General features: G+C 39.3%; 1 protein-coding gene across 1 annotated transcript in view; it reads right to left on the bottom strand.

Moving 5' to 3' along the window:
• Window positions 1-18,677, bottom strand: part of NEB (nebulin) — a 211,725-nt gene extending 193,048 nt beyond the window's left edge. Inside the window, exons 1-8 of the mRNA XM_047083946.1 lie at window positions 18,642-18,677; window positions 14,995-15,036; window positions 13,113-13,334; window positions 11,221-11,328; window positions 10,640-10,744; window positions 9,833-9,937; window positions 9,053-9,157; window positions 3,893-3,997 (exon numbers count right to left, since the gene is read on the bottom strand). Coding sequence (XP_046939902.1) covers window positions 3,893-3,997; window positions 9,053-9,157; window positions 9,833-9,937; window positions 10,640-10,744; window positions 11,221-11,328; window positions 13,113-13,334; window positions 14,995-15,036; window positions 18,642-18,677 — 828 coding nt within the window. The remainder of the gene's footprint in view (window positions 1-3,892; window positions 3,998-9,052; window positions 9,158-9,832; window positions 9,938-10,639; window positions 10,745-11,220; window positions 11,329-13,112; window positions 13,335-14,994; window positions 15,037-18,641) is intronic.
• Between the last annotated feature and the right edge of the window lie 7,491 nt (window positions 18,678-26,168).

Raw genomic sequence — 26,168 nt, 5'->3', positions numbered from 1 at the left:
GTCCAACATCCAACTTTTCCCCCAACCCCACTCTAATTCTTCTGTCCAACTCTGTCATAGGTAAAGCCAATCAATGGAAACCTGGCAGCAAGAATCGATTTAATATTCTCTAAGATTCTGTGTTCACTTAACAGAGGAAAGTACATTGAGTCAATTACAAGCTATGAAACACCTTCTGTGGGCAAGAGAGTAACTGCATGTTAATAGATGTAGTAAAATTGCTTCCCCATAGTCCTTCCTCCCCAGAAATGAGCTGAGAGTGCTTCCATTGGGCCACAAATTGGACACACTAATGTCCTACTTAAACACATGGTTTCATTTTCTACTTTCCCTATCTGCATCTGTGGTTTTGATGTGGTTATCAAACGGAAGGAATACAAAGCCAGTTTAGTTAATCACACTTCACTCTTTTTCTGTGAGTAGCTAAATACTGGGACTTCTGACAGTTTCATTCAAAGACAAGTTATCCTCTCAGAATTGTGGAGGGGTTCCCAACTGGTATTTTCATTGCCTACAGCGGGCCCAGGGATGCTTTCCTTACTCAACCCAATCTCTTCTGTTGATATCAATGGAGATCTCCCCCTAATTCTTTATTATAGAGGACTTTCCATGGTTTTAGAAGATCACAGTTTGGTATCTTCATGCTGTGTAACAGTATTTCCTGAAAGATATTTTTTAAAAAACATCCTAGTGAAATAGTATATATCGGTCACTGCCTCCAGTTCCTAGCACAGAAGTCCTAAACCTTGTAATCTCCTGAGTGATAGGGTTGTCTTTTGTTTCAATGAGACAACTCCTGGATAGGTTTATGATGGGGGCTGGTCATGAGAAAGACCAAGCCATGATTAGAAGCTTGGAACTTTCCACCTCACCCTTCATTTTCTGAGGAGGGGAGAGGGGCTGGAGACGGAGTTAATAATCAGTTAGGCCTATGGGATGAAACCTCCATAAAAATCCACGAAGGACACAATTCATACAGCTTCCATTTTGGTAAGCACATCCACACGCTGGAAGAGTAGTACACCCCAGCTCCACAGAGACAGAAGGTCCTGCGCTTGGGACCCTTCGGGACCTCACCCCAGGTTCCTTTTTATCTTGGTTGTTCATCGGTGTCCTTTATCATGTAATAAACATAAAAAAGGGTTTCCCTGAGCTCTGTGAGCCAATTATTAGCAAATTATTAAACTTGAGGAGGGGGTCATGGGAACCCAAATTTATAGTCCAAAGTATGGGAGGTCCAGACTTATGACTAGTGTCTGAGATAGGGGTAGTCTCATGGGTCTGGGCCCTTAACCTGTGAGATCTGAGCTAACTCCAAGAAGATAATGTCAGAATTGAACTGAATTATAGGACACCAATTTAGCGTCAGAGAATTTGTTTGGTGTGGTAAAAAACCCATTTGGTGGCAGAAGTACGCATAGAGAGTAGAGAGTAAAGGAAAGCTTTTCCTTTCAACTCTACGTCCCTGAACTGGAAATTCTAACCTGAAATCTCACATTTCTCCCTTTACGAATCTGGAAAGAAGCAGAGAAGCAAGCACAGAGGAACTAAAGGGACTTCCCAATGTTGCATTCAGGACCCCACTTTCAGCTAGCTGTAGTGTGCATAGTGTCTTCACCTGGAAGGCTTGCTTAATGAACAACCCTGCCTGCCTGTCTGTCTGTGTTAGGGCTACGAAATGCAGCTGAGCCAGGATGAGTGCTGGTATTGGAGCTGGTGCCTTTGGCCAAAGACAAAGGTAAGAGAATTGATTCTGACAGGTACAGTAAGGAAAGCTGATAAACAGAATATAATCAATATATAAGCAATATAAATCGTTACAGATATACGATCATTATATTAATGTATGAAATAAAGGCTATAAGACAAAGGGATGTATTGGGAGACACAGACAAGGAAATGCTGAATTTAAATACATAAGAGTGAGTACATAAGGAGATTTAATCTATTTTGGAAAGAAAGGAAATGATGATACTGAAACATGCATCAGAGCCCATGACCATGGGGAATACTTCAAGAGAAAAGAGGTAGGTCCCACAGCAAAATTACCTCTTTCTCCTCCACCTGCAGCCCCACTCCTCTTATTGGATGGTTTGTTGTTGGATGGACTGCTACAGATCACAAGCATTTCTTCTTAAAGTGAGTGTTATTTTGAATGCACAGCAGCCATTAAGAACTTGGTATTTGGGGAAGACTGGGATAAACAGCCAAATACGGTGACTTTCATCCTCCCCCATTCTCCCTTGGCCTTGTTATTCCACAAGGGCAAATCCAGCCCCGGTGAGGTTTTCAAGTGTCTAATGATGCCACCGTATCCGGCTGGAGTGGAACAGTCCAACAGGCATATAATGCAAGCTGCCAGTGTAATTTTAGATTTTCTAGTAGCCAATTTTTAAAATGTAAAAAGGAACAGGTGGGAAATTAATTTTAATAATATATTTTTACTTAACAAATAGGTCCAAAAATATTACTTCAACCTGTAATCAGTATAAAAATAATGAATGAGCTATTTTACGTTCATTTGGTCATACTAAGTGTTCCCAGTGTATATTTCACACAGAGAAGACCCTCAGTTTATACAATCACATTTCAAATGCTCAATAGTCACATGTGGATGATGGCTACTATATTGACGAGTGCACTTCTAGATTGGTGTGTCTAAATTAGTGGAGACTGGAGCAGTGTGAAAGTGATTTATTTTTTATCACATTCAAGTACCCACACTGCACACTCAAGGTAAAAGCATGTTGCAATAGTAAGATAGCTTTTAAAATATGTTTTAAATAAAAATTAAAAATAAATTTTTCTTTACAAATAACCACTTGAAAGGAGCTTTTTCTTTTTCTTCAAAAAAAGGTCCATCACCCTTGTTTTCCATCACCCTTGTTTCCCAATCTTATTTAAATATCAACACTTTCAGTAGGCCGGCTCTTTATGGACAGTTCTAAAGTTCATTTCCGCTTAGCCCTGGGCAAATGTCAGGGTCATGGCATTCCTATTAGTGAAAAGTTACTGTACTTAGCAGATTCTCCAAATAGCCTCTGGTTATACAGTTAGTAGTCTGCAATATCAGACACTAAAAACATCATTGAATAGACTTCATCATCCATAACTTTTCTTCCTTCTTCTTCACTAGAGACATCCTTTCCCGCAAAATACCTAAACAAAATGGAAACCTTGAGGTTCCATCAAAATTCAAGCAGAAGACCAAACTGGGACTCAACTCCACAGAGGGCCAAGAAAAAAGTATTTAAAATCAGCAGTATCCCAGGAGAAAGTGGCCTGATTTGAACCAATTTAAAATCGGAATTTAGCATGGGTCTGGTCACCAGTTGGACATCTGTCTCTCTGCATTGTCTGTCAGGCCTGCATTCCTCAGAGCTAGCTTACCAGGCTAAATATAGACAGACTAAGCTGTTTGCCTGGGCTTTAAAAGTTATGAGGTGCACTGCCCATGGCTGTCAAACTAATGGCTGTGTCTGAGAGATCACGCATGCATTCTTATTTTCTCCATGTCTGACTGATAGCTATAAAACTGTACACTCAATTAAAACAATCAGATCCTCCAAAGAAAACGTGCGGGGACTCAGTTCTTTGTTAGTATCACTCCTGCAAGTCAAAATGTTAAATGACATCAGGGCACAGGTTCTGTTTTCAAAATGCGGCTTTCACATTTCCTCATCACGGAGCCATTAAGCTGGCTAAACATTTATTAACATGGTTCCATGATGTTCATGGATGTAATGTTTTTGCCGCCGACTTTTCAGAGTCATATTGCAAAAACACCCTCACAGTGTTGGCATTGGGTCTTTAAATCCCCCTTACTTACTTTCTCTGATGTTTGAGATTATTAAGTCAGAGTTTTCAAGGGAGGCCAGTCCTATGTACTTACCTTGCTCACTTGATTGGTCACTTTCTTTGCAAACTCTATATCTGGAGGATCCGGCAGAGATGTGAATTGAGATTGCTGTTCAGCATGACCTTTTTTGTAGGCGATCTGACAAAATAAAAGACAGGGATGCTCATGAGCCACAGAAAATTATTCTATTTCCCATGTTCCATTTGTTGGCAATTTTGAAAAAGACTATGTATTCATCTGTATTTGAAGTCTTAAACTTTAGTCTATCACGTAACAGTAACTTATCCTTGCAGATGCTACACGCCCTTGCTCTCAGTATTACCAGCAATTCCTATTTTGTTAAGTCTTTCCTCTTCAAGATTATTAATCCTAGATCTGTTTCCTTCCATTTGTATCCATGCCATGATTTGCAGTTGAAATTATTCTGTTAACTGGCATCCTCAACTCCCAATCTCTTGTCTTTACATCAGCTACCATACCCCTAGCTCTGGATCAACTCAACTACACACTTCCTCTAATCTTATATCCAGGATGATGAGTGACACTGAAGAAAATCACACAACTCTATTGATTGGATAAGGATAATGTGATAAGCATGATTAAAAGGGCCACTGAAGAAGGTACAGAAGTGGGAGAGGGGGCCTCTTGAACCTAAGCCCTTAGCTTGAAGTCAGGGTGCCTACCTAGTGATACGTGCTTATGAACAACAGCTTGCTTGGGGCTCTGTGCCCGATACTCTGAGTTTATGGTATCCAATTGCCACTTTGCCTTCAATGAAGCTTGAAAACCCCATTATGCATCTCTGGTCAGTCTCTACTCTCAGTGGCTAGTGTAAAACCCAAGAATGTCCTTAGGCCCCCAGTCAACTCTCAGCTTCCTCTCTCATAGAGTAAAGGGAGGCTATACATATGCTTAGCTTTCCCTGTACTCATCCCTCCCTCCCACCTGCTGCATGGTTCAGAGAATCAACCCTTGTAGGGCAGGAGTCCTGTACTCAGACAGCTGATCCCTCCAGTAGCCCTCTGGACCTAGATGCATCCTTTGCCCCTTCTCTTTCTTGACAGCTTCAACTGCTCCCTCTTCATTAGTTCCTTTCAGCCTGTGAAAGGCCTCTCTTGTCTTAAGTATCATGTCTATTAATCATGCAACCCCTTCACTCTTTCCCTCCTTTTTTCCTCCACTACTAACTACTTAGACCTTTTCTTTCACCAATCTTGATCCCTGCCCCCACAATGCTATTTGTAGGTCCCCCACAAGAACTATTTGTATTATGCCCCCACAAGAACTATTTGTAGGTCCCCAGACCCACAAAAACCTCTTATGCCTCTGAACCTTGTACCTGCTGTTCCCTTTTCCCTGGAATGCCCCAGCTCCACACTCTCCCCATGTGCCTGCAAGCTGCTGCTCATTCTCCACGTCACAGTCTCCCCTCCCTAACCTGAGGACCTTTTCCTGGGATCTCACTCAACTTGGCCCTTACTTCCTTTAAAGGAATTATCAGATGACACTGTGATTGGTTGCTTACACATCTGTCCCACCTTGGACTATGAGCTCTGGGATGATGGAAAACATACCTGCTCATTTGTGAACACTTGTGTCTTACACGGAGACTGACTAGAGCGAAGGTTCAATGATTGATTTCTGAATGTGTGTTTTATACACTGTGGCCATTGGGGGAAAATCACAAAAGGAGATTTATCATCCCAACTCTTCTCCTACTCACTTGTGAGACTTCTACAAATTATTTCTCCTTCCATGTGGCAGTATTCTTATTTACGACATAAAGAGGTTGGATAGTTCCAAGGTCCCAGTCATCTCCTTCATGGTTTAACCAAGTCTAGCTATGTCTTAGCTTAATAATGTCTACCTACTGCGTATAACAAAAGCTTTTATGAACATTAAATCAACAGGGATACAAAAGAGCAATTTTAAAATGTACTTATATTAATTCTACTGCTCAATCTTTTTTGTTGTTGTTGTTGTTAAGTAGTGAAGACTTTATTTTAGGCATAGGGCAATTGGTATTTTCCATGGCTGGCTAAGTCCTCAGAGAGTATGCAACATCCTATCAAGAAAAATGCTTACTAACTATGACATTCTGTCAAGAATTTTCAGAGAAATCAGATCTGGAAGTCCTAACTTCTCAGGAACCTTATTCAGAATTCTGTATAGTTAGAATTCTGCACTCTGGTCAGCTTAAGGACTCTCTTGGGGTTTGCAAAGTATTTTGTCTCTTAGATAACAAGAAAAACATAGTAAGTAGGGTTCAGAGAAAGTGGAAGAAGGTGCAGGAGAGGGAGAGAAAGCCTCTGAATCCAAGCCCTTAGTCTGAAATCTACATGCCTATCCAGTCGTATGTTCTGTGAACAACAGTTTGCTTGGGGTTCTGTGCCCAATAACTGTAGAAGTTTATGGTACTGACAACATTATTAATAGGCATGTTGGTAATCTGATACTTAGTGCATAGTTAATCTGCAAAACATAAAAAATAAAAAATAAAGGCCATACCTTAACTGCCAAGTTTTTCTAAGGATGGGAAGATTTTACTTCATTGTTATATATTCTCCATTATGTACTCTGTTGAGAGATCTCAAAATACGTGGCCAATTTTAACTGTTCAAAGTCCATAGCACTGGAGTGGCATGAGGTGTCCCTTCATCTCTCCATTTTATGGGTAAAGGGAGACATTTGGAGATTAAGTGTCTTCTTGGAAACCTCTTCCTAGGCTTACATGACATGGCAGTTCCTGGTTGTCCTTCAACTTCTCTGTTCGTGGCTGGCTCCTTTACAGATGTCCTAAGTGTGGTGTCCTCCAAAACTCTGCCCTTGGCCATACACTGTTCTGCCTCCCTCAAACATGGTCACGCCTGCAGCTGTCACTTTTATTCTGATGACTCTCAAATGTTAATCTCTTTCCTACTCTCACACCTATGCAACAGTATGAAATTTCTAATTTATCTATAAAATGTCTTGATCTGAATGTTCCATTATCTCAACTCCATTTCTCTTTCCACGAATGCATATTTACCACTTGTACCCCTATATACCCAGACTACCAGTCTTTCACATTAACTCCTCTATGGCTCCTTTATTTCTTTCATCTCCAATATCCAATGTCCTTAACACTTTTACAATACTTACTACCTTCAGATTCCATTCTTCTTCTCCTTTGTCCCTGTCATCCCTTCAATCCTTCTGTATTACTTAAAATAGCCTTCTTAAAATTATCACAATTTTTCTAGTGTCAATGCACTGTATTGTCTATAAAATTTTTCCATTTGCTACTTTTAGCATATTGTTTTCCCCACCAAAATCATATGATACCTCTTATTGAATACATATCATGTCAAAGCTATTCTGCCTGATTTTCAAGGTCCTGCTGCCAGTTTCTTAAACATGGCCTCCTAACTAGGCACACACAGCATTCACTTTATTTGCCCTCTCTAGACTTATTTCACTTCTGTCCCTTTGTTCAAGTGCTCGCTCTACTTGAAAAGCCTTTCCTGTTCATCACTGCCCATTCCCTTTGGATTACCACTTCCACATGGCCTTTGCTAACTGCTTGCATGTGCCCTGTCTTTCAGCAAGTATTAGACTATAGAATTTCAAGGGAAAGGATATGAAAACTTCTTATACTTTTCTATCCTGCTAGGTATGCATGCATAATGGACTTTCAACACATAACTATTAACGTTTATTTATTTTTGAGACAGAGACAGAGCATGAATGGGGGAGGGTCAGAGAGAGAGAGAATCTGAAACAGGCTCCAGGCTCTGAGCTGTCAGCACAGAGCCTGACGCGGGGCTCGAACTCACAGACCGCGAGATCATGACCTGAGCCGAAGTCGGCCGCTTAACTGACTGAGCCACCCAGGCGCCCCTCAACACATAACTATTGATCACTTGATAAAGGTTACACAACAGTATTGTAGATTTATGAGATACAGAACCGAAAAGCTAAGTTAAAAGAGAAGCAAGAGGTCCCTACACATCAAAATGGGTACTGTGTACTAGACGGCCTTAAATTTTGGTTATGGCTTCATTAGTTCCTAACTTACTCTATGGAAAGATAGGAGTATTTCTATGCTATATTTTAACCAATTATATGCAAATGGAGATAGAAATACGTCCACTAAATTTGCAAATGATATCAAGTGAGAGGCAATAAAAAATTAGACCTCAAAAGCTGGAGATGCCATCAAATGAATATGCATAATTCCAGTACAGGGCAAGATAGGATCCTAAGATCCACTGGAAGTAAATCATAGTAATTTTCAACTGACTTGTTGAAAATTTCAACTGACTTACATTCACAGTGAATGTAAGAGGTTCCGGGGGCTTAGTTGACAACTGAATGAAAAACAACTTGTTAAATAATAAAACAGTGCTCTCCTGAAGACTAGAGTAGTAGTCTTTTCAATACGGCAGCTAACAAATCCAGGGGTCAAGAAATAAAGTACCTCAAAACAAGGGAAAGTGCTAGAATCGAGTGGAGCTCTCTGCTGCTGCCACTGCTTTCAACCTAAGGACTAAAACTATTAGGCTCTTTAGTTCCTCTAATAAACTGTTTTCAAGGTCTAAAATACTAAAATTCTGGCCAGGGGACTGCTGACTTTTTACTAACTCTGAAATATCCTCCATGTACACCCAATGGCAAGAGCTTTTTGCGAACTACACAAACATGTTTGGACAAGTATGTCAGTCCACGTAGAAAAAGGGGGACAGACCACAATTCAGCCTTCATAAGTAGGATAGTTCAATAACATTTTTCACTTCATATGTTTGGGAAAGTGGCTATGATCTCAATAGGTTTTTAAAAATGCCCCTGTGACGTCACAGAAAAACTTCAACTCCAGCCAAGGGGACAGAGGGCACATGCTGCAGTGGAAAGAACACTGGTCTTGAGATCACAAGACCAGGCCTCTAATCTGGGCTTTGCCACTAATGACCTATGTGGTCTTAGACTCAGGTTCTTCACCTATGAAAAAACAAGATTGGACTAAATTATACCTAATATAAGTTATAAAATCCAATTTAAGTAGACATCATAAATTATAATGATTCTAGATGTATTCATCTGCAATAATGACATTTAGTCTTTTCGGAAGAAGAACTGCAATGAACATGTGGCCAGAAGACAATCTGAGGTCTTCTGATTCCACCCCGCCAATGAGGTTGACTGTATTTTACTTACATCACTGAGGGCTTTCTGGGCTTGGGCAACCCTCCTCAGCTCTGGACTATCATTGTATGGGTAAAACAAGCTCTTGTCAGCTTCCCAGTCTTCAGTGTACAGTTTCTAAATCAGGAAAGAGTGAAAAGTTATGAGAAAGTGAGCTCACACTTACAAGAAATATACAATTTTGAATTCATCCATCAATAGCAAAAAGAGCCAAGGGCAAGGTGAGATCAAAGGTAAATAGAATCCACAGATAACCTGCCCCTTTCCACCCAGTCAGAGTCATATTTATTAATAGCTCGTCCTGCTTTCCTCGCAAATCTTATTTTCAGAAGAGTAAATGTGTCTGATTTGGTTTCTTCTCTGGGACTTCACTTGCTTCCTGCAACAAGTACTAATCCAAGTGTAAGGAGCCAGGAGGCACTTAGCATAGTTTCTGTCAGAAAATAAACATTGAGTAAGAGTGGTGGCCAGAAATACCCAAAGTGTAGCCCAGGGTCTATACTTTGTGGGTCTCTCAGAGCCAGTTCCCCGGTGCATCTTAGTTCTCCCCATGTGTTCCTTCATCAGGGTTGCTCAGGCTCCCACCAGGACCCTCTCCCCTCCTCTACTCCACAGCTTTCTTCTCAGTTCCCCCTTGCCAACACCTACCCCTGCAACCTGCATGGCTCAAGGATACTCACAAAAAGACTGTGGAACTGCATTCCCGATTATCAAAAGTACTGGGTATTCCTCTAAATTACACATTGGAAGGACATAGGAAGACAGAAGTCATGACAGAGCAGAAGCTCTTACCTTACTGAACATGGCTGTGTTCTTAACTGCCTGGACAAGTTCAGGGGCATCAGGGGGAAGCAGGTACTTATCCTTGGTGTCTTCCCAGTTCTGCTTGTATAAAACCTAGACAGAAAGAGCAGAGGATGTGTGGTTGATGTCTCCCCCAAGGGCATGAGGGTTCAGAGAACACAGTGTTGTGAAGTCTTTCATTATCAAAGTGTCCTCACACAAGAGGCTGCCCTTGTGCCTTTGTGTTTTACTAGCATCAATTGCGAAAACATTGACCATGTCAACATCCCATAATACTTTTCCTGCATTAGTAAGCTTTTACTTGAAAAGTCTGATTTTTTTTTTAACTAAATCATGATTATGATTCTCTATAGATTCCTTTTAAAGGCTGCAATCTTACTGGTCATTGGCTCAATTTGGATAGTAAACGTGTTTCTTTTGACTTACGTGTTATTTTTTTAAATGTTTTTAATTAGTTGCTACATTTGAAATTTTAGCATTTTGCATAAAAATAAAGCTCCCTAGCCTCTTTAAAAATAAATCAGAGACTTTGGGGACATCGGGACTGCACTCTGTATAGCAGCTGCCTGGAGCTGAGTTGCAGGGCATATGCTCTCCAATCCACCATAGGTCCTATGGCCACTTCAGTCATCTGTGCAGCCTTCCTGACATGTGTGGATACCAGAGCTCATGAGGTCCCTGGATTTAAGTGAGACTGGTGAGCAGGATCAGGCCTGTCCAGTTTTCTCCTCTAAGGCCAGGTAGAGGTAATCTACGTGCTGCTTAGCATCCCAGCCATCCATAACATGACCTCACCTTACTGACTTGCTGCGACACTTTCTTTGCATGTTCAATGTCCTTTGCTTTTTCGTCTACGTGACAGATAGTTTTAGCAACATCGCCATCCATTCGATACTTAACCTGCAGAAATAATATACAGAGTTCATGACAGGCATGCACATGTGAGTATACTAAAGGGTATCTTCTAACAAAAGGGCATTAACCCAATGACTCAACGTCTGCACCACAAAGCAGACTTTCCACATTTTAGGTAGAAAACCGTGATCTCCAAAAATCTGCAGAGTCCCTGCATTTATTGCATATCTGCTTTCCTGGCTGAATTTCAGCCTCCCTGCTCTCCTACATGGAAGACCACAGTGAATTCGAATTTACCATCTCGTATCTCTTAAGCTAACTTGCTAAGCCAAGCTTTTAGAGGTCTCTTGGGGTTCACATTTAGAGCAACATAATCTATAGCCAATACTTCCTCTAGATTTCTGGACTGGCTCACAGCAATTCGACTGCTCATTTTCTCTACACCAATTAAAGCCCTCAATTCCCAGTGATGGGCATGTTTTTGACATGTCTGTCTCCTTTCTTTTAGCAATGCAGCCCACCTCACTGAGTTGATCTTGTACTTTCTTGATTCGACGAAGTTCTGGGGTATCGGATGTGATGGCGTATGGCTGTCCTTTAGCTTTCTCATACTTCTCCTTGTATTTATTCTGAAAAGAGTATCAGATATTAGCCTAAAACCTGATAAGACAGCAGCAGAAATTTCAGGCAATGTATTTATCCCCAATAGATTAAAAAAATCCTGCAAATTCTAACAATTATCAGTTATAACAGCTTTTTGTCCCCTACCCTGATTCTCAGCAAAAACTAAAATAGATTTGTTAATTGCTCTTCCTAAACACAGTTGGATACTTGAGACAGTAGAAATTTTATTACAGACTATTGTCTTGGAAATGCCCTAAAATGATTCTCTCAATGTTTTTATTGCACACATAAATGCACACATAAAAAGCCAGAACCTCAATAATTTTAGCAAATATAGAAATTATCTGAAAAGATTTGATTGCTAATACAATGCAAAAATATTCCATTCAGGAGTTCAATCTCAGTGGTTCAGATAGCTGAGACACCAGCTGAATTAATGGAAAGTCTGAATTATGGAGTATTTTGAAAAGGAATGCAATTTTGTTATTTCTGCTAAATATACAGAGTTCTCACTTTAATAACAACGTGTATAATTTATCATTATTAATGCTTCAATAGTACTCTTGAATGTAGTCAGCAATCTAAATTATACTCTTGATTTTATCAGTAACCATTTAAAAAACACTATAAACCTTCAACAACATTTTCTTCAAGCTAGCAGAAGTTCTAGGATATTAGTGTCAGAATTTGAGACTTTATGGCAACAAACTGACAAAAAAATTTCTATTTTTGCTGAATACCGCAAGGATAAAGGAGGCAAAATAATCTTGTTTTTACAGATCAAAGTCTTCGAAAACTAGGTTTTAGATCATTCGAGACTCTGAACTAGAAGTTTACCAAATAGTCCCCAGGAGTTAACACTAAACCAGACATAAATATTTACTGACCAATCGCAACAGGATGCTTTTGACATAAGCATTTAGTCCTATATAATCCAATGTTCCCCTGAGCTGCTTTTCATTTTTTTACAGCTGCTGGAGGCTATGCCACCTAGTGAGACCTCAGCCCACAAGGGCAATCAATAAATGAGATCCAATCTGCTTCCAGTCAATGTAACTTGTTACAGTCTAACCGTACATGGAAAGTTAAGGACCAGGGACCTTCAACAGCAGTGATTCTGGACTAAGGCTGCACATTAGAGCCACCTGGGCCGCTTTTAAAAATCTTTATGCACAGGTCCCAACCGCGGATAAAACCAGAACAGCCTGGGTATCCATAATTCTAAACCTCCCAGAGGATCCCAATGTGCGGCCACAGTTAAAATCCACTGTTCTGGGGTATAGTCGAACATTCCAATCCTCATTTCAGAGGAGTTCTTACTCTGATCCTGGTGTTCTTAACTACACATTCTTCTTCGCTATACAACTCTTAAAGATCGTTTTACATATTGTTAACTAGTCTACTTTAGGGGCATCCTGCTCAGGCATAGTTTTAATTAGACGTTATTTAGCTTCTTTGAACTGATTTCAACTGAATATATTCAGGACTTCATTATTCTAGATTGGCTAACAAATTGTGATTAAATACCAATAAATGCTGTACGATTGGCCTTCTGCTTATTTTGTGGGAATAATTTCAGAAAGGATGTTTTCCCTGATACTGCAATGGTGCAAATGAATTAGAGGAAAGGAAAATTAAAGAGTCACAAGAGCTTATATTTCTGCAGAATAAGTTGTTGTCTCATAGGAGGTTGAGAAACAAAATCCAGCTAGCATCCAAAACAGAGTTGGTAGAGATCAGTAATTTCTCACTAATAAAGCCAGATTAGCAGAAATGGTTTGAAACTTACAGGGCTAAAGAGATCCTGCATTTTCTGACTGTGTACAATGTAGGGCGTCATGAACTTAGAAGAATCCAATTTCTTCCGGATAACCCTCTTCCTCTCCACTGGCTTGGCTGGTACCGGCTGTGCCGATACTGGCTGTACCAGTGACGGTTTGGAAGTTTCTGATTGCTCATAGTCAGATGTGATTGTCCTTGTTGTCGTAGTTTCATAGACTTTTGTTATTGTCTGAAAATATGACATGCAGTTCAACATTGTTATGTAAGTAAAAACCGTGATATCACGATCTTGTATATACACATTATTCTGACCTCGAGTCAGACTTACATTCCTAGTGTTATTCCTACATATTTAAAGCCAGTCAAAGCAGGAAATCATACACTCGGTCCATATGAAGGTACATCACGTTACATAAATCTGAATGCTGACTGTCCAAGATGGCGTGGAACAAAAAGTTTACTCCTTAGTAATTTGCTACAGGGCCTTAACATTCCATTTGTAGAAAAGAACCCAAACCCCTTAAGGTTGGATGAAAATCAGAAATACAGTATTCTTAACCATTTAAAATCTTAAATCGTCTAGGTAAAGTAAAAGCAAACGTGGGATCAAAGAACAAAAGATGAAGATGATCAAATAAAGCTCAAATTCTTGATTTTATATTCACTTGCAAATGAGTCTAAGAAGTTGGTTGCTTGTTCCCCAGGTCTTTAGGCATTCTCCCCTGCAGTCTAACACAAAGAATAATGAATTCTAAAGAATGAATCACATCAGTATTACAAGTGATTACCATTCTTTTGGCTTAGTCAGTTAATTAATCTGAATCGGAGTGCCATTTACACCAATAAATGCTTAGGTGGACAAGGATAACGATGACAACATAAGGGGGTAATTATCCTTACAACAGTCCTATGCATGCGGTAGGTGGGAAATGACTGTTTCTTACAACAGGCTGTATAGTGGAAGAAACTAAGGCCCAAAGTTTGGGTGTGGTCCAAGGTTAAAAATACTGGATGTAAGAAAAGAAGGTAAGCAGACAAGTCTTCAATCCATCTCACAGCATGATTTCCTTCACAGCTAATATCATCTGTACCAAATGATGAAGAGAAACTTAAGTAACAAGGAAATTGTACCTCTACGACAACTTCCCCTAGTGTTGTCAGATCATTACTAATAGGTAGCTTTCTGGCCATTATTACTGATGTACGGTTGATGGTGAGAAATGAACCAGTTCACAGCATCTACAAATGTTAGGTTTCACGCAATCACAGGCTCTTGGAGCAGGCTCCAGGGATAGCCATCCCTGTTTGTCACAATCAAGAAAAACTGCTCTATTCAGAAAATAAAGCATGAGTGAGGGATTTCACCTTAGAAAAAAAGTTCCACCTTGGAATATCTATGGGAATGGCTTTCTTAGAATTCCTAATGTGCTAAAATCTAAGTGGCACTTCACTGCATCATCAGGGACGTAGGCTTCGCGGTGCTGTCCCTGTTGGCAGAGATGGTGCCCCACAAGTTACAACTCTATATAATAAAACAGCTGGTTCCCAGGCAAATCGTATGTCCAAGGCTATGTGATTGCTGCAGTCACAGAGTGGTGATGGCCATTGATATTGCTTTAATGAGCACCACCTACACCAAAAATACTACACGAACAATGGGGGAATGATCCCCAATCACTTTGGATTCGTTCAGTAGCAAGAACAGGGACGTATTCTGTCAAACAAGTAGCATTCATTCTTGTATCATCTGCTGCTGGGCACACGTAGGTGAGGGATTCTTCTCAGATTCTCCTTTTGCCAGCTCCTGTAGCCCTGGAGGTCTGTGAGAGGGGAAGGCTCTACCTGCTTTAATCAGCATGCAGTTCATGCAGACACAGGTTGGGTCTTACCTCTCCTGGCACCTCTTCATAGACTGTCTCTTCCGTGTAGTACTATAAATAGAGCACAAAGGAATTATCATGAGAACAAAGCAGAAATCACCTCTCCTCTGCCTCAGCTGAACCACTGGATTATTTCACTAGCTCAGCCAGTGTGCACTATCTGTGGGAAGCAAGTACACAAGGGAGCGTCTTCATATTTTGGGACCCATTTTAGCTTTGTGAAACTTCAGGGGAGTTAAAGTGAATGCTACCAGACAAGGCAAGGAGATGCAGGGTGATGAGAAAGGTGTCTGAGGCTGATTATTTATTAGGGGCAGTTATTTAACTTGAGACAAGGTAAGACTTTTTCTTACAGTACCCAGGGCAGAATTTGCAGAAAAAATATACTAACAATATCCTGAGTATGTGGGTTGGGCAGAAAAAAAAAAAAAAAAAACTTGCCATAACTATTTGTGACTAACAATAAAACGAAACAGAAACCTCAATGTGAATAACATTTTTAACTGGATTGTATCATGGAAATAATAGACCCGAAAGCATATACACATCTCGATTATCCGTACACCCTCCTGATTACTAAGGAATGAAAGTTTCTTCCAGAGTGCGGGGTGTATCCTTTCATAGCACAATGGTCTTGAAAGGATGCAAAGATGAAAATTTACAAATGCCAAGGGGAGAGTGAAAACATGCAAAGATTTCTCAGCACAAGATGTGGGAAAGTTAGGCTGCAGTTTGTAGCTGACGGCTGCGAGGTGCCTGCAGCCTGGATCTGAAATCAAACCTACTTTTGTTCTACTTCTGACATCACTGGCAATAAATAGATGCTGATGGGAACTGGCTGACATTTTGTTTCAGATGCGTAAGGGGAGTGGAATCTTTCCCCCAGCCTCACCCAGCAAGAAGCAAAGCCTCAGGCCGAGGCACAAAGGAAAGGGATAAAAAGGAAACATTTGGCTCATTTTCTCAATCAACAAAACGTATAACATTTTATGCTTCCTTTTTCTTTTCCCTGCCACCAAAACATACTCAGGGAGAGGGTAAAACACTGACTTCTTAATTTCCCTCAGTTGGCCTCTGTTCTTTTGCCCCTTGGTTCAGTGAACGCTTATCAAGTTATTTAACCATTGTCAATAGGCCGCAGGCTCTATTTCGTCTGCAGGAAGATAGGAGAAAATTTACCTAATGTCACCTACTCTTGGGCTTTCTTTGCTCCTGTACTATTTCTTTAGTTTAAAATCTAATTCTGTCAGTGTGTCCTTACACAGAGCGACAGAAACCACAAACTCCGAAAGGACAGAGAATTTCTCTTTTATATGCCTGTGCCTTCGTCACACGGGAAATATCATTTGGACATTTTAGGGAATACTGTTTAATGCTGATCCACACACAGCCATGCCTGTGGCCACACAAAACATCAGTGACTCGAGAAGAAATTTTAAACTAAAATGAATGATTCACAACTATTTTGGATTTTCTGAGCCCCCAAGCAAAAGCAGATCTTTGGGAGCTATCCAACTTTACCTTTGCTGGACTCTCACCATTAGTAAATGTATCTCAGAAAGAAGCTTATAAAAAAAGTAATGTTACCCAAATAGTTGGCATTAACATATATGCCAAATCTCACTTTTTTTAGAGCTGTGCCACTAATTAGATAGTACATCCTTGCTTCTTGTCCTTTCTATCCAAGTTAAAAAAAATTTTTTTAATGTTTATTTATTTTTGAGACAGAGAGAGACAGAGCATGAACGGGGGAGGGTCAGAGAGAGAGGGAGACACAGAATCCGAAGCAGGCTCTAGGCACTGAGCTGTCAGCACAGAGCCCGACGTGGGGCTCAAACCCACGGACCGTGAGATCATGACCTGAGCCGAAGTCGGACGCTTAACCAACTGAGCCACCAAGGCGCCCCAAATCCAAGTTTAAGTTTGAATAGAGATGGATAGCACAATTTTATTTAGATGTCCAAGGTCCCCAGAAGATATATTTTTAAAGCTAGCTCTTGTTTTTGAACTCTTCCCTGACCATCTTCTCAAATTTACCACCATCCTGTTCTTCATGGCATCTTTTCTGAGGTCAGAGAGCCCTTGGTTGAACACTCTCTGGCAGGAAGTCTATCCATTTAGCAACTGCTGGTCAGACCCAGAAGCAGTACTAGGAATAAAATGGCAAGGATGAGATGCCTAAAAATAAAAATAGTCCCCTCCGTTTTTATGACATCTAGTTAAATCAATCAAGTCTAGCACTGAGGATAACTTCCAGTGACCAATGAATACAATTATTTTAAGAAAAACAAGGGATTTTTTTTTAAGTTGGAGGCTAAAAATTATCACTGGTATTACCACCATAGGGAAGGCAATTTAACGTATAATTGTGTCAATGTTTTAATAGACATTATTCTGATCCATAGGGACATATGTAAAACAATAACACCAGTGATAATACTGAACACTGAGAATGTAGCCTTTGGCACTTAAGCCAGAGAGGTGGAAAGTTCTACTGTAGGAGATTCATTCTGTGTTTTTTTTCCCTAGATCCTTCAATAATAAAAGCAATTTTATTTGTAGAATAACAAATTTTTCTTCATCTAAACATAAACTGGCCGCTAAAATAATCTTCCAAAGACAAATTTTGGCACTTTAATTTGGAATTTGGTTCTGGGTAGCTCTTAATTTCATTCTGATGAAGAAGCACAGATTTTCAAAACTACCTCCAAGTATCATCGGCACTCGGAGATTTTCATATGTTTAGATCATCATTAATTATGAAGTATCAAGCACTTTCAGATTCAATGGCAATATATTTATATGGATTATAGCCCCTAAGCCTTTAGGTTTTATTTCTAGAATGTAAAGCTGAAGGCAAGAGCTGGTGAAGAAAAACCATAACGTGATTTTAAAATTTTTATAAAACAAACAATTACCAGCTTTGTAAAATGTGTCAGATGTCCAGAGGAAGTTTTTTAAGATGTCCACTTCGGTCTTTGCTTTCCTCCCCCCCACCCCCAAATTTAAAAGCAAAAGCTAGTCTCATTCCTTTAGGTAAATATAATAGGATTGGTCAGAAAGCTGACCCCGATTGACATCCTGATTGGCTCCAAATGTCACTAGTACGGCAAATTTCTATTTACAGGTATGTGTGCACATTTACATATATATATGTATATATAGTCTCACATATGTGTATAATCTCATATATCTTATTCTGAACATTGAATCCATATCACCCTATAGAGGATCAGCTGGTTGAAGCAAAGAGCAAATAGCTCTTTTTTCCCTATTGCTCTGCAGAAACTAAAAAATAGAGTTCAGTTTTTGGAACTTTCTCTTCATCTCCTCTGTCCCTTTGATCAGGAGAGTTGGCAGGTGGGAAAGAAGGAGTTTTAGAAGACAAATTAAAACCCACCTTTCCCCCACACCATGTTTTTTCTGAGAGTTTAAAGAAAAGCACAAGTGGGAAACAGTGATATTTCTTTTCAATTCTAAATCCCACATAATTATAGTGAAACCGAACATAAAATATTCCTTTCTCATGCTTTAATAATGCGTCTTTGTGAAGTTATAATAGACAATGTATTTTTCAAGTGATTAATTCACCTACACAGCTTTGATTGTCGCTACATAAAACACTTGGCTGTCAGAGTCAGGTGTTTTAGTCTTACCTCCACGACCTCCTCATATTCTTCGTCATCGGCCATTTTCCCAGAGTAGTAGCGGCACCCTACAAACTTGCCATATTCCAAAAAATAGAAACACATTAGAATCTCTCCCTAGGACTGAAATCATAACATTACAAAAACAGAATTTAAGACTTCTCCAGCCTATATACCCATAGATTTTTGGAGGCTAAGCAAGATATTTAAATACAGGTCTAAACAACTGAGGCTTCAAATTACTCTCTCTTGATTCCCTCAGGAACGTGGTAAGTACTGGTACTTCTAGCTACGGGATCAATTGAGTTCATTGTAAAACTTGCAAAAGGAAGTTGAGGGAAGAAAGCGAGAGGGTTTGGATTCAAAGAAACAGAGTATTTCTATTTCTAAATACTTGCCGAAAGACATTTTCAAGCAAAAGCGTTAGTGAGAGGGAGGTCAGCTTGGCTCCCAGAAATTAGAATTTTCCCCCAGCATCAAAATTCTAAGAGGGCTGCTTTTGGTCCCCACGCCGCTCTAATACATGGTAGCATTCTAGCCTACACTTGAAATTAGAACACAGAAAAACAAATCAACCGTTTTAGAAAAACAAATAGAAACCTCAAGGCAATGGGGTTATTTCTCCCCCGAACACCATTGGCTTCTATGGATTTTTCTCTTCTGTTTCTGTAGCTCTTCCTCAAACCTGAAAAATAGGAAATGTTTAAAGCACTGATTGAAGTATATGTAAGATTGTGGGTCTTTGGCCCAAGCTTCTAATTCAGGAACTAACGAAAGGATCTCCCAAGGCCTTCTTAGTTTGACGCCAGAGAGTGGGACTCTCCTGATAAAAGTGGATGATGACTTGGAGCAGCTGTCCCTTCGCCCAAAGATATTTGCCATGTAAACCAATACCCCGCCATGGCTGGTTTTGTTAAGCTGGCGAAACTGCCACTCCTTCTGAGGCAAATGAAGCCCAGTAGAACAGGATAAATATAGGAATGCAGAACATAGATCCTTTTTCATCCTAATATATTTAGAAAAAAAAAATCAAAGGCAAAACATTTTTAAAAATTTTTCTGTTTGGACGAGAAAGCCAACTCAGTCAAGCAGTAAGTTGGTTAGTAGAGGACTTGACTCTAATCACACACCACATGGCAGATGTAAGTAGGGCCTGAGTAGGGCAACAGGGTCACAAGCTCTTCTAGTCACACTTTCATCACTAACTTCCCCAGTTATGACCCCAAACTTTGGAAAATACTTAACGGAAACTGCAGAACATCTCCAGAAAGAATATGTCAGAAAAAGCCATAAACTGGCCTTACCTTTACTCTATCAAATCAATTTCCTCAGCAGCAAAGCCTCTCCCAACTCTCCCCTCCTGAGAACCCCAGGCAAGAGCGAGCTTGGTGCCTGGGCTCCCAATTATCACGTGGCAACAGCAGCCAATCAGACCCTGAGTCGCTCGAATTTCAGAAGCTAAATATACTGAGTGATCTTCTAAAAACCACCTGTTCATCAATTCCACTAAAGGATAAAGGGTAACAAATTGCTTGCTTAGAACTATTCAAATGTAATGGAATTTTACCTAAGTTCCAGCATATGGAGTTCAAATTTAGGTTTAATCTCTCATTTTCTGCAACCCTATTTAATACCATATTCATGTAAAAAAAATTAGGATAAAATAAGCATGTCTTGGAGGGGCTGTGACCCTTCTGTAGCTGCTTTCTTCATGTCATTTGTCCCCTTTTGTACAGCTCACCAGGTGAGCTACAGGTAAGTTTCAGGAGTCAATGTGAAAGAAATAAAGGAATAAAATTCATGAAACAACAAGTTGGCGAAACAATGTTTAAAGTCGTGATAAAATGAAATGACAGGTGAAAATATTTGATGTGACCCTAGATAACCACAGGGTGTATTTAGAGAGCATAGGCCCCATCATTTTTCTGTTACTAAACCAGAGGGGGGTGCCAAGACCATACTCATTTTCTTCTCCCTTCTTAAGTAGTGCCAGGTGCTGGGAATGAAGAGCCTCTCTCATATGTAACTGGGTTTCTGATTTTCCTTTTTGTCAGGTGGCTTCTAGAGGCAAAGTGTGAATGCAAGCACAAAAGTGTTCAATTTCCAAACACAATTGCAGGTAAAATCGAAATCAGTAAATTACTAGGAGAAGCTAATGCTCTCTTAGGTAAGTCAGAGTGTATGACATTGAGTTTGCAAAAATTACCTAACAATTTTCTATCTAAAGACAATTTTCACAGATTTAAACTCCCTCTACTCCTCTGTACCAAGGCAAAAACCCTGTGGGTCACTCGTGTCTTGACATGGATTTGGGATTAAACATCTTGTAATAGCTCTTTTTTAGCTGTTAGTAAGTATTCTCACATTTCAAACATATGTACCTCTCCCCTCCCCCTTCTGTGATTCATATGGCGGTAAATAAAATTGACACATCATTTTATCATTTAACTGATTATACCTTGTTCGTTTTCTATGTTTTCACAGGTTCTATGACCAAGTGACATGCGTGTAACGTGAGATCACTCCGCCAGCAGATGTAAACTACAATTGACTTACTATTCGTTATGTGTTTTAAAAGATGGTGTTAAATTGAAAAATAATACAGGCCCATTTTTTAAAACACATAGCACAAAATCATATAAGTAAAAAAGAAAAAAAAAGCATAGACATTCTAATGCTAATCTGGAACTACGTCCCCTGGGTATGGAAGAGCTGCTCTATTTTTCTGCCCTATCTATGGCCTACTCTGTGGAAGAAGAATAAATTGACACCCTGGTTTACTGGTAGGAAGCTCTTATAATATGCCTTGCATATCCTAAGTGCTCCATGGATGTTAACTATTATTATTTCTAAATTATTATTAGCATTTAAAAAAAATTTTTAACGTTTATTTATTTTTGACAGAGAGAGACAGAGACAGAGCATGAGTGAGGGAGGGGCAGAGAGAGAGGGAGACACAGAATCCAAATCAGGCTCCAGCCTCTGAGCTGTCAGCACAGAGCCTGATGTGGGGCTTGAACTCACAGCCAGAGAGATCGTGACCTGAGCTGAAGTCGGACGCTCAACCAACTGAGCCACCCAGGCACCCCAACATTTTTACACATTTTATTGGAGTCTTCATGCTTTACTCTGTATTAGACTGAAATATTGTGATGCTTATGAAATCAGGCGATAGTTGGTCTAAGAATTTATGAATCAATAGGAGTTTGACTATCAACTTGTATAATGGACTGCAAAGCAAGGCATGGTGCAGTTAGGTGCCAAGAGCAGACTTTCAGATGATGCATTCCTAAATACCAAAGTATAGATGAATCATGACTGCGGACCAGAAGAGACTTGATGGAGCAGGTGGCATTGTAACAGTTTATTCTGTAACTGTCCTACAGTTTATTCTGTTTTATTAATTATGTTAATCCAATCATATCTGCACATCATTTGAGAATCACATAGTTTTGCGAGGCTCGTTCCTAAATCGGTTCCCTGGTCCTCTATTTTTCCCTCTCTGGAGACAATCGTTTTAACTCTTTTAGCCAAATCTTTTGTTATTTTTCTCTACGCATTTAACAAAGTGTCTAGATTGCTCTCTTCTGATTTTTTTTTTTTTTTTTTTTTTGGTCAGAAGCATTATCTGTTAGGTTTCCACTTTGGAAGGTGAAGCTTTAGCTCTCTTCCACATGAACGCCCACCCTTACCAGACACAAGCCTCCTCTCAGCCCTGCAACCTCCCAATTAAGTTCTACTTATGGAATTCAGAATTCAATGTTTATATTATTATGATTAGCAAAGTTTATTCACAAAGGAGCCCCATATATTATGATTCTTTTCCTTCTCCTGCACAAGAGTTAGTTTTTCTGGGAATTGGTATTTCTCCCCACCCTCTTTTCCCTTGGCTTAATTCTTTCTTCTAGACAAGCAGTATTCAATAGGACTTTCTGCAATGATGGGAACATCCTATCCCAGCCCCATCCAGTATGGTAGCCACTAGCTTCACATTCAAAATGTGACTCTGACTGCAGAACTGAGTTGTTATATTTTTTCTTTAATTTAAACTTAGCCACATGTGGCTGGTGGCTGAGGTGTTGACCAGCGCAACTCTAGAGATAGATCACTAACTATTTCAAACTTTACGTCTAAATCTGCTGTCAGTACTTTTAGTGACCTCAAGTAACATTCCATAATTGTATCCATTTCATCCTAGACTTCAGGGAGCCTTCTGTTCAACCTGCACTAATTTCCTCTGTAGCTGGTCCTGGGTTCTCATCTTGATCCCCCTTCCCTGTCATTCTGGGGATTATGTAGATCATAACATACAAATTCCCATTCCCTGGGGCGCCTGGGTGGCTCAGTCGGTTAAGCATCTGACTTCGGCTCAGGTCATGATCTCACAGTCCGTGAGTTCAAGCCCCATGTCGGGCTCTGTGCTGACAGCTTGGAGCCTGGAGCCTGCTTCTGATTCTGTGTCTCCCTCTCTGTGACCCTCCCCCATTCATGCTCTGTCTCTCTCTGTCTCAAAAATAAACATTAAAAAAAATTAAAAAAAAAACAAATTCCCATTCCTTTATCTAACTAATGTTTATTGAGTATATACAATGTACCAAGCACTGTTCTAGGTGTTTCCTTCACACAGCACCTCTAGTTGACTAAGCAATATATATGCTCCACTTCTTGCTTATTAACAAAATCATAATTTAGTTTGGCACAGAAATATGCTCATTTTAAAAACACACTCTTCCATAAATCCCTAAGAGTTAAGGGTAAACTGTGTCATTTTTGGCAGTAAGATTTGAGTGTAATTCTAGAGAATAAGGCTTCTGGGAAAGGTACGATTCTACCGATATGCAGGGTCAGATTCAGCTGGCGTGTACTATAGTCCTCTTGTCATTCTTCCCTTGTCTATGCCTAGAACACAGATGTAATGTCAGGGGACAGAGCAGCCATTTTGAGACTATGAGGGTAAGTATAAAGAATGGTAAAGCTAAAAGGAGACTTAGCCTTTAATGACTTCCTTAGCTCTTATATTTTGTAATTATTTTATGGCTTATTAAGTTTAGTATATAATTTTACAAATGATTATATTGTGATTATTTTAAATTTCCCTGTATATATATTATGTTTTTCTATTTTGTACTTTATCAAATTCTAATAAAATTTATTATTGTTTCATATTTGAAACAATTCAAATACATTGTTTGTATCTTTCATTCTGTGTATTGACTATCTATATCTCCCCTGTTACACTGATTTGTAAGCATTCTTAACATATGGATATTAGTCATTTGTGTCTTATAGGTGTTGTAAGTATTTTCTCCAAGTTGTTTGTGGTGTCCGTGGCCATAGAGATGATTTAAATTTATTTGCAGTCAAATCTGGCAATCCCTACTTTCTAGTTTTGACACTACTTATTGAACGAGTTGAATTGGAAATGCCACGTTCAGCACACATTGAACAAGCGTGTATGTCTGTTTCTAGAGTCTTTGTGATTTTTCTTGTCTTCTTTTATTTTTACTTTCTGGGTTTTTATTTTTATTTTTTACTTTATTTGATTTTGTTTTTTATTGTGAAGTATAATAAACAGAAAATTTTAAAGAACTTATGTATACAGTTTAGCAAATGATGGTAAAGTAAGCATCCATGTAATTACCACTCAGGCACAGAAAGGTCATTTCTATCCTGACCTTGACAGTAATAATTTCCTTTCTTTTGTTTTTAGTTTTACCACATCTGTATGCATTCCTAAACAATATAGTTTAGTTTTGTCTATTTTTAAATTTTACATAATGGATTAATGCTATATGCAATTTTTATAACTTTACTTTTCACTTAATATCATGTCTGTTGCTTGTTATTATTATAGAATATCCATATATGACTATTTCTATTTATCTCTTCTACTGTTGAGGCAGAACTGAGTATTTCCAGCTTTTGTCAATTAAGAACTAGATACTAGGTAAACTGAACACTCTTGTACATGGACTCTGGTGGTCATAAACAATTAAATGATCAGAGTAAGTATGAGAGGAGCAGCTAAGCGGACCAGTAAGTAGGAGCGGAAATTATGGGTCAAAGAATATGCTCATCTTCAACTTTAATAAATAATACTACCTGTTTTCCACTATTGGTACCAATCTATGTTCTCAACAGTCATGTATGCTCCTAACTTGCCTACCCCTTGAGATAAAAGAGATAAAGCTTTCTAAATTTTGTCTATCTGATAAGTGCGTAGTAGTATAATCTTATGGTCTTAATTTGCATTTCTGTGACTTGCTAGTAAAGTTGAACTTCTTTTCACACATTTATTAGACTTTTGGGTGTTCTAGTGTTTTTTGAGAAGTGTCTGTTTAAATCTCCCCCATTTTTCTCAGTTGCTGGCCTATTGCTCTTTATTCTAGATAATAATCCTTTGATAGTTATATGTGTTGCAAATATCTTCCTCCTCTCTGTGGCTTGTCTTTTTATTATTCTTATACTGGAATTTGATGAACAGGAGTTCTTAATTTTCATGTAGTAAACTTCATCAATTTTCTCCTTCATGACTAGGAGAATAAAAATACTTCTACCCCAAGATCATGAAGATATGTTCCTATATACTCTTCTAAAAGCTTGGAGTTTGGGGCACCTGGGTGGCTCAGTTGGTTGAGCGTCCGACTTTGGCTCAGGTCATGATCTTGTGGTCCATGAGTTCGAGCCCCGCATCAGGTTCTGTGCTGACAGCTCAGAGCCTGGAGCCTGCTTCGGATTCTGTGTCTCCTTCTCTCTCTGCCCTTCCCCCACTTGTGCTCTGTCTCCCTCTGTCTCTCAAAAATAAATAAATGTAAAAAAAAATTTTTTTAAGCTTGGAGTTTACCTTTCACATTTAAGTCTTTAATCACCCTGGAAATTTTATGTTTTTGGATATGGTATGAACAAGAGATCTAATTTTATTTTTTTGTATATCAATAGCCAATTGTGCCAGCAACTTTTATCAAAAATTCCATTGTTTCCCCACTGGGTGAAATTCCTCCTCTGCTATCAATTTTTTTCCAGATATGTATGAGTTTTTTCTGGGCTCCCTACCCTATCCACTGGTCTATTTGTCTATTTGTCCATGGATCTATTTGTCTATCCCTGCACCAATACCGCACTGTATTAATTCTGTAGCTTTCTGATCTGCCTTGATATCTGGAAAAGCAAGTCCTCCCACCTCATGTTTTATCCTTATGAGAGTTTTCGCTCTTCTTGTCTTTGATATTTGATATAAATTTTAACTTTTTTCTTTTTTTATTGAAGTATAATTAACATACAATGTTAGTTTTAAGTGTAAAATATAATGATTCAACAATTCTCTACATTACTCAGTGCTCATCACAATAAGCGTACTCTTTTAAAGATTTTTTTTAATGTTTATTCATTTTTGAGAGAGAGAGGGCGAGAGAGAGCATGAGCAGGGGAGGGCAGAGAGAGAGAAGGACACAGAATCTGAAGCAGACTCCAGGCTCTGAGCTGTCAGCACAGAGCCTGATGCGAGGCTCAAACTCATGGACCGTGAGATCGTGACCT

The sequence above is a fragment of the Lynx rufus genome, unplaced genomic scaffold (assembly GCF_022079265.1).
Source record: "Lynx rufus isolate CCGP_SWC_20201006 ecotype Redwood Valley unplaced genomic scaffold, mLynRuf1.p SCAF_2, whole genome shotgun sequence".
Taxonomy (NCBI): Eukaryota; Metazoa; Chordata; class Mammalia; order Carnivora; family Felidae; genus Lynx; species Lynx rufus.
Note: the sequence above shows the minus strand (reverse complement) of the source record. Positions and strands in the feature narration are given on the sequence as shown.